Source organism: Epinephelus lanceolatus, chromosome 22, assembly GCF_041903045.1.
Source record: "Epinephelus lanceolatus isolate andai-2023 chromosome 22, ASM4190304v1, whole genome shotgun sequence".
NCBI lineage: Eukaryota > Metazoa > Chordata > Actinopteri > Perciformes > Serranidae > Epinephelus > Epinephelus lanceolatus.
This window is the reverse complement of record NC_135755.1, coordinates 7,535,192-7,549,151: the sequence shown is the minus strand read 5'-3', so window position 1 is coordinate 7,549,151 and position 13,960 is coordinate 7,535,192. Positions and strand designations below refer to the sequence as shown.

Genomic DNA, 13,960 nt, shown 5'->3' with positions numbered 1-13,960 from the left:
TGCACTGTGGTCGGTGGAGAGAAGCTGCTTGTGAAAACTGCAGCTGCCTTCACTTTATGATTTTAATATGAAGACTCAGAGAGATTTAGAGGAAGACTTCAACTAACACTCACAACATGAATTGACGAATGATTTTGTAATGTAGGACCGCCCATCATGATGTCTCTGACACTTTACAACTTCCCATGTTTTTGGGGTGGGGCCTACAACAAGTAGAGAGATCATTGGTGTATTTCCTTGATGGAACGCACGGCTGATGCAATGTTATTAAGGTATACACCATACTTCTTCCCCGTCAATGTAAGGAGCACATTTCCGCTTGTTATTGTTCATGAAAGCATCCCATGTCAGCAATGACTTAATTTCGAGAGTGGACTCTCCTGAAGCCGTCTAAGGTATTGTGTGAATGTGTTGATGTTGGTGTTGTCATGATGTGAATCCTGTTGTACAGATTTCCTATGTGAGGATTGGTGGATTAGACAAGATGTTAACAGATAATAATGTGCTGGCTTCTCTCAGTAAAGAGACAATTCAACAACAAGACTTTAACAGACATGTGATTGATTGAAGACAGATCATCCTAAAAGCTGATCCACCTAAAAAGCTCCTCTATGTGACTTTAAACAACAGCTGCAACATTTAGGAAAGAGACACACTTTCTATTTGTCTTTAACTTTGAATATTTTCTCTTGTCTATTGTTTATAAGGGAGCACAGCATTTATTTTCATTTCATAGAATTCACTTGACAGCTTTATTTGCACTTTGATTCTCTTTCCTTTATATGCAGGCACATTGACTCATGGAACATGTTTATCTGAGCTGCAGGTTCACACTTTAGGATTTTCTGCACTCCTGGCTCGTATTCACACAACATACTGTACTTTGCAGCCCACTGGCGTCATCTTGTGGCAGAAATATATTACTGCGGTTTAGAAAGTTATTGAAATTAAACTAAAACTGTGATCTCATGTGTTTGTGACTCTTCACCTCTGTCTCCTCTCACAGGGAGAAGATGATGTGCATCATCCTGCTGCTCATCAACCTGACCTCCTGTGTCTGTGGTTAGTTTACACCTTCACTTTATTATCCACAAACACTAAAGACTAAACACACTGTCAGACTGTTGATTTTTGCTATCATGTATTACCTGTGGTATCTTTCAGCTCTTTAGTTTTGCAGCCTTCCAACTTTGTTGTAAATAAGAGCACACTGTTATTCAGTCAATCAGTCAAACTCTCCACACAAACATCTATAGATGGAGTTTAAAGGCTCACATGTTAAAGTTGTCACTTTGTCTGCTCCTCACTTTCCCTCTCTGTCTCCTCAACAGGAACATTTGTAGTCAATGTGACACAGACCTCCTATCAGGCAGAGGAGAACCACAACATCACACTGGAGTGGATGTTCACGACTAAAACTGGCAACTCCCTCAAGTCCCTTTTTATCTACTGTGAACTGTTAACTGATCTCAGAGCCTCAGTCCTGTTTCATCTACATGGAGGTGTTGAGGTCCCAGAGTCTCAGGATGAACAGTTTACAGGACGAGTCCAGTGTGACAAAGACGTCCTCAGAGAGGGACGACTCAGACTTCATGTGTCCAGATTCAGGACTGATGACTCAGGACTGTATATGTGTGATGTGTCCACACATTATGGTGGGAGCGCTGCTACATGTCGGCTCAATGTCACTGGTAAATTGATTCAGTAACTCAGTAAAGACTAACTGTGAGTTCCAGTACCAACACAACGACACCATTTAGTATACTAGAAAATGGCCTGTGTCCCAACACATGGTATGTCAAATGCAGTTTGCCAAAAACACCAGGATGCTCCACTGTGTCAGGTCACATTTCACAGTGCATGCTTTTCCAGGCTATTCTGACCCACAATCCTGTGCACAGTGGAAGACACCTCACAATGACTGATTTGTAAGCAGACGGCATTTTGCTCATTGACAGCGAGCAGCAACCCCACAGCAAGCGGGGGTTGAATTTTTTTTATTCACCTGTTTATATTTTATTTAGACTCAAAGTTAAGCTCATTTAAGGGCTGAGAAGCTTGAAGCACAGAATGTTTAGATTTTTGATGTTGTAGCACAAGGTTAGATATTTAAATCAGTTACTCAAACATTAAAGAACTTTTAGGAGGTTTTGTCTGGCTGAATTTCTGCTCACAGTTGTATCAAGTAAAACTTCACTTTCATCTTTAATCTGCACGTTTTAGCTCAGTGAGGTAGTGAACCAATCACATAATGGTGCTGAATTGTTTCCTGTTTCACTGTTTGAGTAATGATTGTGCTTCAGTCACTTACATTTTACTATCTGTCCTTTGCAGCAGCTGCTGATGAGCCCAGATCTCAAAGACCAACAAAGACTCCACCATCAGACAGTCCACAACCAGAGGATTGGGGGATGATCGTCTTCGTTGTTAGCCTAATACCCACAGCTCTAGTGTATCTCTGTTTTGGATTCTGCTTAGCCTATAGTTGTTTTAGAATACGTCTGGAGAAGTGCCCTCTAAGCCACACAGTGGCTATGTGATGGACGCACTCAGTCCAGACTGTAACCAGAAAGACACTTTCGGTGTGGTATTTTTGGAACTGAAGGTACCCCTCAGATATGGTACCTAGACCCTCGTGTTTCCACTGCAAACAGTCACTCACTGTATTTCCTCCTTTATCAGTGTGCACCTGGTTTATCGTCCACAGAACAGGCTGCAGTGAGAGTCTCTCTCCATGGGATATTTAAAAACAGCAGCTTTGTGCATTTCGTCCTTCTCAGGCAAGCTCAGGGGTTTAGTGTTGCTGTAGCCCACAGGAACAACACTCTGCAATGCTTTTCTTCTTCTTCTCCAAGTGAGGATTAGAATATCTACAGTTCACATAACCTGGCTGAAATTAATTTATATAAACGCTTGCAGATCCACTCATTACTAAAAGTGTGTGTCATATACAAACTAAAGTGATGGTCAAAGTTGTCACAGTGAAATTTAAGGTGTGCTGATGGATTCACGTCATCAACTCATGCATTGAGTAACATTACAAGTTAACGTTCCACCTTAAAAGTCTCCGGCAGTCGGCCCAGTGAATGAAGTTATTTGTTCTCAGACTCCAGCTGCTGTGAGAGGCAGCAAAACATCCTTTCATTTTATAGTTACAGTTTACTAATAAAACTCTCCACAGTATGAACAGTGGTTACATGAGCCTCAAAACCAGACACAACTCAGCCCTGAGCAGAGTGACCGTCCTCTACTGACCAATCAGACTGCAGTGTTCACAGCTCCACCTTTTAGTAGCACATCTGTGTGCTAGCTACCCCAACAGTATTTCTATGAACTGGTGTTCATGTTTCTTTGGGTTTGTTTCATGAAGTTATTCCACCAGAAATAACTAATGTCAGTGTAAACAGTGTTTATCATTCAGACTCAGCTGTAGGAGGTTTCAGTCAATGATCTCTCTGTTCTCCCTCCAGCTGTTGTCAGTCATCAGTATTATAATGCATATTGTCACAATGCACTGCCTTTATTAATGCACAGTTTATAATGTGTACATGTTGTAAATAAAGAGATATATTGTTAGGACTCTTCTGTGTGTACATTTTTAATAGCAGATGCTAAACATTGATTAAGAACTAACAGAGTTCATCAACAACAAATACATAGGCTATGATTGTGTGAGTGTGACCTCTACGACTGATGTCATGACCTGTGGCTGATGGATGAATGAGCATGTGCAGATAAAGAAATATTCTTTGTGGTTCAAGCGATGCGATGATGAGCCCATGTGTTTATTACTCTGTGAAAAAATTATAACGTGAGCTGGTGTTTTACTCCAACCACAGAATATAAATGTTCAGACAAAATTATAAATAGCAAAGTTTTTATTTATTTTGATTCCAAAACGATTTATTAGGAAAAATCCTCAACAATGTACTTTAACAAGACTTCAGTAAAGAGCTCCCTCTGGTGGTCATTATCATAAATACCAGTGTTGGCTCCTCAGAGCCTTTCTGAAGGGTCACATACAATGACAGAGGGACAGCAAATAACAGACAGCTGAACTCAAGCAAGTCCCGTTGCCTGTGATATAGCACTTATGATTCCCAGAACCTGGATGCCTGAGAATTTTCTACTAATTTTCTAGTACAGAGAACTGAACCAGGACTTTGTGGACTGGTGCCTGAGGAGCCACCTTCAGATCAACGCGGGGAAAACCAAAGAGCTGGTGGTGGATTTCCACAGGCGCAGACTCCTCCCCCCAACACCGGTGAACATCCAGGGAAAGGACATTGAGATGGTGACATCTTATAAATACCTGGGTGTTCATCTTAACAACAAATTGGACCGGACCAATCACATAACAGCACTGTACAAGAAAGGTCAAAGCAGACTCTACCTGCTGAGGCGGCTCTGGACCTTGGAGTTGTGTGCACCAGCCTTTGAGTCAAATGTTTCAGTTGTCTTGATGTGGTGCTTCTCCCTGCTGGGCTCTGAAGAGAGCTCAGGCTGATGAGGACAGAGCTGGCTCTTGTGTTTGCCGCCCTGCTGTAACGTTAGCAAGTGAAGCAGAGAAATCAGAAACACTGCAGCTGAGTTTGTGCTGGTTGTCTTCATGGTGCCACTGCTGTTAGTTCCTGTCCTGACATGTTCACAACAGTGAGCTTGTTGCTGCTGCTGGCTCAGACTTCAGGTGTACTGTAATGACAGTCACTGTTGATGCAAAGGGAATAGATTATTAGTACATTATGAGTTGTACTGAAGTGAAGATGCTTTTAACACCAGTGCAGCCTTTAAAAAAAGTTCCTCTGGTGTCATTCATGGACAAAAAGGTCCGCATCAAAAAAAAACTGCCATGAGTTCTTATCATAGCTACCAAATAATCATTCTTTTTTTTACATTTAACCCTTTAAATGTCTTTTTTTACATTTCACTGATGTTTTTAGATGGAAATTTTAATTTTTTTTGTTTTTTTTTGTTTAATTTAATTTAAATTTCCTCTTGACAAAAATACCCCATACTAAAATTGCCTTAAATTATTATACATAATTTTCCACTTTTACTGAGTTATTTTTTCAACAAACGTCAGTCCTGATCATAACTACCAAATGTTCATTTATTTTCAGAATTTTATCCCTTTAAATGCCAGTTTTTGACTTGATGCCAAGTTTTTACTGTCGAACTATCATTACTTAAAATTAATTTTTTACTCATCTGTTCAGGAACATTTTGAAGGCAGGGCTTTAAATTGACAGTCTGATATCACAGAATGAATTTACTGTTGATTCTATGACAACCAACGCTGCTCACATTTCAATAAGGAGAGACACAGACGGATGAAGTAAAGACAAAGTTTAATACAGAATATGGGTGCAACAGATTAACAGATGATTTGTGCTCAAGTCTTTGGTGCTTGGACCAAACACTGTCCAGACACTGGTGCAGGTGGTGACTGTTAGGATGTTTAAGCAGAACTTGTGAGGTGATGTTAACTGTCATTTCCCAACACCAGGCTATAAAAGCTGCCTCATATGTTCACTTGGTCTCTCCCTTCCTGCAGCTGACATCCATTTATTCATTGTTTTAAGGGTGGGGGTGTTACAGCTGTGTGTGTGTGTGTGTGTATTCTCTGCTGCTGTCCCTTTTCCCTCTCTTGCAGATCTGCCCAGGTGTGCTGCATTAGTTAACGAGGTGCAGCACACCTGCCATGGAGGAGGTGCTGAAGAGCTCCTGTGCCTGCAGCAGAGGAGAGAGGCCTGTGGTGTGTGGACTGCTGGTCCTTGCTTGTTTGCATTCTAATAAATCCCACTGATTATTGTGGGTCAGTGTTGGAGTCATAGGGTCGCCTCATAGGGCCGCCTAAGGGTGGGGTGTAACATGTTTCTGCCACAAGGTGGCGCCAGTGGTTAAACTAGATGAGTGCTCTCTGACAAATCTTCATCACTTTCTTCCTCTTTTCACCTGAATACCATCAACATTAACACTGTTTGTACTGAGAATGTAAACCATTGATATACATGTGGTGTCTTTGGTATTTATGGAAAGTTGACCTGATCAAATTCACTTTATAACAGTGAGGATTAAAGAGTTTACAGTTTTGTGCCTCACATGTTCTTTCATTACATTTCTTTGTTTCTGTGGTTGTAGAAAAACACCACGTCACATTATAAAGTTATTTCCTCATCATTAATGCAACATGTAAAGCAGTAATTTGTAACTGTTTTCAGAGGCAATAAAGTTCATTATAATTATCTTTGTTGTTGTTGTTGAATTCTTTTAGTTCTTGAAAACACACAGTTGTCTGATATGAACAGATTTACACACACAAGAGTCATAACAAGGTTTCTCTTATAAATATAGATTTATTTACACTATGTACACATTATAAACTGAACACAATACATTTTACATTATAACAATAACCATCAGTCAGCAGAAGATTATTAATGAACGTACATTTCTCTCAGAATTCTGTCGTCTTGTTGATTCAAGAATGTTTTTAAGACACATGATTGATAACAGCTGCTGCATAAAAATATATATTTCACATCACATGTAGTTTCTGACACAGATGTTGGAGGGAGAGAGTCTCAGAGTTTGTCTGGTGTTTTTAGGACCATGACTTTATGCTCTGATGACTCATTCACAGAGGGTCCTCCACACAGAGTCCTGTTAGTCCTGATGGGCTGTTCCTCTGACAAACTCAACGTCTACACGACTGCACAGAAATGATCTCTCTTATCAGCAGATTTAGCAAAATGAGCTTTGAAGGCAAAACAGAGTCCGACACAGAGAGTCAGTAGAGCTGCTGCTGTCAGTCCAACATAGAGGCCGATCCTTCCCCGACTCTCTGGTTGTGGACTCTCTGGTTGTGGACTCTCTGGTTGTGGACTCTCTGTTGGTCTCTGAGGTTTGGGCTCATCAGCAGCTGCTGCAAAGGACAGAAAATAAGCTCAGCAGACTGACAGGGAGAAAACCTGTTTTTAGTTTAAAAAGAGCTGGAATATGATCCTATTCTGCATCTTTTCAAGTTCAAACAGAAAAACAGCCTCTGGTTCTTCTACTGAATCAACTTACCAGTGACATTGAGCCGACATGTAGCAGTGCTGCTGCCATAATTTGTGTCCACATCACACAGGATCTGACCCGAGTCATCAGTCCTGAGTCTGGACACATGAAGTCTGAGTCGTCCCTCTCTGAGGACGTCTTTGTCACACTGGACTCGTCCTGTAAACTGTTCATCTGTTAGGACCTCAACACCTCCATGTAGATGAAACAGACCTGAGGCTCTGAGATCAGTTAACAGTTGACAGTAGATATAAAGGGAGTGGAGGGAGCTGTCAGTTTTGGTTGTGAAGGTGAATTCCAGTGTGATGTTGTGGTTCTCCTCTGCCTGATAGGAGGTCTGTGTCACATTGACTACAAATGTTCCTGTTGAGGAGACAGAGAGGGAAAGTGAGGAGCAGACAAAGTGACAACTTTAACATGTGAGCCTTTAAACTCCATCTATAGATGTTTGTGTGGAGAGTTTGACTGATTGACTGAATAACAGTGTGCTCTTATTTAGAACAAAGCTGGAAGGCTGCAAAACTAAAGAGCTGAAAGATACCACAGGTAATACATGATAGCAAAAATCAACAGTCTGACAGTGTGTTTAGTCTTTAGTGTTTGTGGATAATAAAGTGAAGGTGTAAACTAACCACAGACACAGGAGGGCAGGTTGATGAGCAGCAGGATGATGCACATCATCTTCTCCCTGTGAGAGGAGACAGAGGTGAAGAGTCACAAACACATGAGATCAAAGTTTTAATTTCATTTAAATAATTTTCTAAACCTTCATGTAATATTTTCGCCCACAGGTGGCGCCAGTGGGCTGCAAAGTACAGTATGTTGTGTGAATACGAGCCAGGAGTGCAGAAAATCCTAAAGTGTGAACCTGCAGCTCAGATAAACATGTTCCATGAGTCAATGTGCCTGCATATAAAGGAAAGAGAATCAAAGTGCAAATAAAGCTGTCAAGTGAATTCTATGAAATGAAAATAAATGCTGTGCTCCCTTATAAACAATAGACAAGAGAAAATATTCAAAGTTAAAGACAAATAGAAAGTGTGTCTCTTTCCGAAATGTTGCAGCTGTTGTTTAAAGTCACATAGAGGAGCTTTTTAGGTGGATCAGCTTTTAGGATGATCTGTCTTCAATCAATCACATGTCTGTTAAAGTCTTGTTGTTGAATTGTCTCTTTACTGAGAGAAGCCAGCACATTATTATCTGTTAACATCTTGTCTAATCCACCAATCCTCACATAGGAAATCTGTACAACAGGATTCACATCATGACAACACCAACATCAACACATTCACACATTACCTTGGATGGCTTCAGGAAATTTTAAGAGCTGTGAAAAAGGGACAGCAGCATTCCCTGAGTTGATGTCAAGAGTCCTCTATTCACATAAACTGTCAACGCGCTGCCGACTCTTGTATTTTTAAGAAGTACAAACACATTCATAATCCCACTCTTTTCAGGCACATCTTATCATGTTCTTAGCACTAAATTGATACACATGCAGACGATAACAGACGATAACAGACAACGCACTGTCTTACAAGGTCTTATCTGCCCATCAGAGATGTTCAGATGTGCAAAGAAAGCTGAGCCAAAAAATTTGAAGTTATGACACACCGAGACATCATACAGGGGAGTCGTCGATGGTTGAGTCCCGGTGTGGCATTAAAGTCCCTCATTGGTTCATGTTGTGAGTGTTAGTTGAAGTCTTCCTCTAAATCTCTCTGAGTCTTCATATTAAAATCATAAAGTGAAGGCAGCTGCACTTTTCACAAGCAGCTTCTCTCCACCGACCACAGTGCATGATGGGAAACTCTCTGCTCTCCACTAATCTAATCAAGTTGAATACAAACTTTTCTTTATGTTTCACTGTAAAGATGATTTGATTAGACTTATTGAAGGATTATTATCTTCATAAACACAAAGTGACTAAAAGTCTCTCAGCTGATTGAGTCTGTCACGAGTTGAGCTGATGAAGTTACAAACAGATACTTCCTCATGTCAAACATTTAGTGTCCAGGAGACAGACAGGGGGACAGCTCTCGTCTTCAAACACCTAAGTAAGTCAAACATATTGTATAATTCAGCCTTTGTCTTTTTTTAATTGTGTCCATCAGCTGTGCTTCATTTACTGTTGTTAGTTTGACTGAGCAACATTTGAATTCACCGTCGACGCAGATTAGAAAATAGCTGCGATCATGTCAGATGTCCAGGTCAGTCTACCGTCATACTCCGTTTGATGCTTGTCTATTCGTGGTATTACGGTACGGGTGGTGACAGAGACGTTTGTGAGCAATGCTTTCTCCCCTGTTTCTCTCATTGATATACCAAATAAACAGTGCACTGTATTGCACATTATATGACTTTCAGTCACAAAATATTGAAGTTTTTCTCCTCTACTCTTTTTAAAAGGAGCTCTAAATTGAAATGATCAACAATAAATAATCTTTTACCTTCCACTAAACAAAATGCTTGTTCAGGATGACCCAGACCACGTCCAGGTCCATGTTCATGTTGTCAAGAGTAGCAGCACACTGTTAAATATGTTGTCATCTTTTGAAAATAAACATAAATAAAAATGTTGCTGTTTCCATTTTTGTCTGAGCATTTTTTCTGTGGTTGAAATAAATCACCAAATGACATCATGAACATTTTACTGTCTGTTATTAACTGTTATTAACTGTCCTTCTTTCATTGTGTGTGAGCTGAGTGAAAAGCTCTGAGCTGCTAACAGGTGTATTAATGACAAAGAGCAGCAGAGGGAGCTCTTTGCTTCGTATTTGAATTAAGAGTGACTCACATTCACTGAGTGATTCAACTTGTCAGTAAAACATTCTTGCAACAGAATAAAAACATTCAGCTGAACTTAGGAAACAATTTAAAAATCATCAATAACAATAAAAACACAAATCAATACTTGAATCAAAGCTTCAAATGTGTCATTTCAGTGTTGTGGGGTTGAGTCCTACAGGTTTATACATCCAAAATATAAGTGTGGATCTCAACACATGATTAGAAAACGTCACATTAAAACAGTGCATGATTCAAAGTTGGAACTTTCCATATTGAATGTGTTTGTGTGCTACTCAGTGTGCACTTTGAACTGCATGAGCACACAGCTGTGACAGCTACAGTATAACACATGATGAGACATGATGTTCACTGTGATGGATGCTCCAACTCAAGTTTCAAACACATTCATAGAGACATGTAGAATGACTGGATTCAATATGAATACATGTACAAACAATGTCATTTTCTACAATCAATAGATAAATGTCACGTGATTATTTCCTATAAACTGATCATTTTGGAAATGTCATAATCTATAATCAAGTCATGTCACACAGCAGAAACTGTTCAAGAATGGCCCAAAGAGCGTGACTACATGTACTAAATGTACAGTCCCAAGTAGCCTAGTGATCCTTTGCTGCCACCTTCAGGCTGCTTTAAGGACAACGTGAGAAAGTGAAAGTGAAAGTCAGAGAGTGTGAGGGAGGTGTGTGTGTGTGAGAGAGAGAGAGGCAGTGTGTGACTGAGAGGAAGGAGTGGCCAAGAAAGCCAGTGGTTCCCAACTGGTCCAGCCACAGGGTTTATATTTCTCCTCAGTTATTAGTTGAAGGTCCTTGTGTTTGGCCATCTCATGAACATATAGTTTGCTGTCTCTGTCAAGTAGCAGTCCGTTGCCGTCACTGTGCAGCATAAAACTGCACTTGGGGCCCATTCAGAATGGACCCTTGACCCAGTTTTGGACCGTGACCCACCAATTGAGAACCACTGGTTTAAGCCATCCTTTCTGTTGTTTTTAAAGTTGTCAGATTTGGTCTGACTACCTCAAATGACCAATATTAGGTTACTGTAATACAGTAGTCTTTTACGAATCACTACTCATATACCTCTCTCTGTCATGAGGCTGCTGTTACTGTTATGAATGAACCGTTTACACACAGTCTCTTTCAAAATAAACTGTGTTTGTTGGACCCATCCACCAGCACATTTTATTCTGTCATTTCTGATACAAAAATAAAAGTTTTTATATCAAACTCTGGAACATTTCTTTTTATATGCATACATTATCATGCATGATGTACAGTATGATATGATGCAAATGTTTTTCAGTATAGTAACATATTTCTTAGCTACATTTTGGATTGACTCTTGACCCCACTGCACATGCTGCCACTAGAACCATTTAACTGCACACTGCAGTAGATCATGAGCCTGTGGCATGTGGCAGAGTGGGGTGGGATGAAGTCACTGTCTGAAAGTCAGGCTCAAGTTTCTGCACTCAAGTCCCAAATCAAGACAGGCAAAACACGAGTCAGGTCCCGAGTCATACACCTTGAGATTCGAGTCCTAAACAAGTCATAATGCACTCTTCAGAAAATGTAAAGCAGTTTTAATAACAGAATAATAAGATATGACAGTTTCAAAAAATCCTGAATGGAAAGCAGCTGCACCTCCTCTATTAAAGCCTGACAGGCCGCTGCTATTGGCTGATACAGTGGGCTGTTTACATCTGTGACATGTTACACAAGTTGACCTGGTGATGGTCCTCCCAACATTTGTCACCTTGAGCTCATATGATGATGTAATCCTTTGTGACTGGTCCTGACTGGAGTCTGCAGCAGCTGATATTTCAGGCAAGCCTGGAACCAAGAGTGAAAACATTTCCACCCATAAATGTTCTTCTTCCTCCTTTTACACTTCATCATGTACTTGGATGCAATGAAGCCTTTGTGTTCACTGAAGACTCCTCAGATCTGCCTGTTGCTAACAGGTGTATTAATGACAAAGAGCAGCAGAGGGAGCTCTTGTTGTTTAGAAATGCTCACCTGTCTGCAGGTTACAGCTGTGATCATTTAGACCATCAGGCTCTTTAAATGTTACTGATGATCACAAACACCTTCTGCTGTTAGTTTATCTGAGAGATTCCCTTTGTCCTGCATTACAACAGTATGCACTTAATTCAACTAAAACAACAATGGCCAGGTATCAGGGAGAAGACGTAACGGATATCTGATGAGGCGAGAATGTTTGGAGCCCAGACATTTGTCCTCCTTCTTGGTTTTCCTCTTGGTGCTAGAGGAGGAGGCTGTTTGGATGTTACAGCAGCAACATCAGGTTGGAAATAGATGATTTTACATTCAAGCTACTTTGTGAAACCTCCACAGGAGAGTGAAGTTCAAACTGTATTATATTTGATTCAGTGCTGATAGTTTTGCTCTCTCTGTGCTTAGCTTAAGCTGCACACAGGACATGTATAAAGACATCTTTAAAACATTGAATGGATCAGTGAGCACACTAGTAACAATGACACAATGAACAATGAAGGCAACAACACACAGAGATCAATAAAACGGTCTTTACTATAAGACCTTATTAAAAGAAACTTTTCATTGTAACACTTTATTCTGACAGAAAAACAACAGCACATAGAGATCAATGATAAATGTAATAATATATTGAATAATGCTGTTTTGAAAGAATTTGAGCAATTAAATAAATAATATAAATAAATAAATATATAAAAGCAACAAATGTTCAATAAACAAGTATTTCTGGTGCTTAAATCAGACTTTGGAGGGAGAGAGTCTCAGAGTTTAAGAGTCAAATGTGGATCAGTGCTCTGATGACTCATTCACAGAGCAGAGTCCTGTTAGTCCTGATGGGCTGTTCCTCTGACAAACTCAACGTCTACACAACTGCACAGATGTTTCCTTTCTCATCAGGTCATTTAGTGAAAGAATCTTTGAAGGCAAAGCAGAGTCCGACACAGAGACACACACATCACAACAGGCAGATGTGAAGAGTCTTCAGTTCACATCATCATCACCTCTCACAAATTGTTTGCAGTCATTTTACTCATGTGTGACATGTAAAGCATTAAAGCTGTTGCTATGGTTACCTGTTGGTGTGTTTGATGTGTCCTGATATACAGTTTTATCACCTGACAGTCAGTGTGAACGTCACGTTTTCTGTGTCTCTGTGATATAAAATGTAATTCTAACAGTTTTGTCTCCATAACATTCCTGATCAAACTGTTTCCTCTCATCATCTGATGAACTTTTCTTAAATCCTCCACTGGAGTCTGAGCACAAATCTTGTTTTCTGGACTGAAGGTGAATTAATACACAGAATCAAACACTCAGTAGAGCTGCTGCTGCCAGTCCACAGTAAAGGCCGATCCTTCCTCGACTCTCTGGCTGTGGACGACTTGTTGTGTTTGGTGTCTGAGGTTCAGGTCGATCCCTCGCTGCTGTAAAGAGACCAAACAAATCTGTGTCATTCATGTGAAGAAAAAACATTTGACTAACAAAGAAAACTAAATATCCACAACAGATTAAGTTGTAACATATTTCACAGATACTGCAAGAAGGTGAGGATTGTTGATAACACAAGTTCACAACACTTTTCTTCTCAGGTTCTTATTGATCATAAACTTGTTCATAAAGTTCTACTGAATCAACTTACCAGTGACATTGAGCCGACATGTAGCAGCGCTCCCACCATAATGTGTGAACACTTCACACATATACGGTCCTGAGTCATCAGTCCTGAGTCTGGACACATGAAGTCTGAGTCGTCCCTCTCTGAGGACGTCTTTGTCACACTGGACTCGTCCTGTAAACTGTTCATCCTGAGACTCTGGGACCTCAACACCTCCATGTAGATGAAACAGGACTGAGGCTCTGAGATTATTTCTCCTCTCACAATTAATATATAAATCTTTACAGTGAAACATAAAGAAAAGTTTGCATTCAACTTGATTAGATTAGTGGAGAGCAGAGAGTTTCCCATCATGCACTGTGGTCGGTGGAGAGAAGCTGCTTGTGAAAACTGCAGCTGCCTTCACTTTATGATTTTAATATGAAGACTCAGAGAGATTTAGAGGAAGACT

The 13,960-nt window shown here is 40.2% G+C and overlaps 2 protein-coding genes and 1 long non-coding RNA gene across 4 annotated transcripts in view; 1 reads left to right on the top strand and 2 right to left on the bottom strand.

The window, feature by feature from the left end:
- The window catches only part of LOC144459860 (uncharacterized), a 64,413-nt gene that overhangs the window by 35,255 nt on the left and 15,198 nt on the right, over nucleotides 1-13,960 (bottom strand). The gene's annotated exons all lie outside the window — the stretch shown is intronic.
- LOC144459864 (uncharacterized) lies at nucleotides 153-3,796 on the top strand. The gene is made up of 4 exons (XR_013488656.1): nucleotides 153-395; nucleotides 1,007-1,062; nucleotides 1,332-1,691; nucleotides 2,335-3,796. It is a non-coding gene; the product is annotated as an uncharacterized LOC144459864 (long non-coding RNA).
- LOC144459754 (uncharacterized) lies at nucleotides 6,460-13,778 on the bottom strand. Of its 2 annotated transcripts, XM_078164347.1 has the most exons (3): nucleotides 7,695-7,748; nucleotides 7,072-7,425; nucleotides 6,460-6,925 (listed from the first exon to the last, which is right to left on the bottom strand). In XM_078164347.1, exons 1-3 carry the CDS (start codon nucleotides 7,741-7,743, stop codon nucleotides 6,705-6,707), a joined length of 624 nt encoding a protein of 207 aa, XP_078020473.1. In that variant the 5' UTR covers nucleotides 7,744-7,748; the 3' UTR covers nucleotides 6,460-6,704. The 2 variants fall into 2 exon arrangements, 1 of the variants encoding a protein (XP_078020473.1); XR_013488561.1 differs by lacking the exons at nucleotides 7,072-7,425; nucleotides 7,695-7,748 and adding an exon at nucleotides 13,534-13,778.

Bases quoted from the DNA above. Each gene is read 5' to 3' on its own strand.
- LOC144459754 (XM_078164347.1), bottom strand. From the start codon at position 7,743: ATGATGTGCATCATCCTGCTGCTCATCAACCTGCCCTCCTGTGTCTGT. The intron at 7,426-7,694 runs GTTAGTTTACAC...TCTCCTCAACAG, and splicing joins CCTGCCCTCCTGTGTCTGTG to GAACATTTGTAGTCAATGTG. The intron at 6,926-7,071 runs GTAAGTTGATTC...TGTCCTTTGCAG, and splicing joins ATGTCGGCTCAATGTCACTG to CAGCTGCTGATGAGCCCAAA.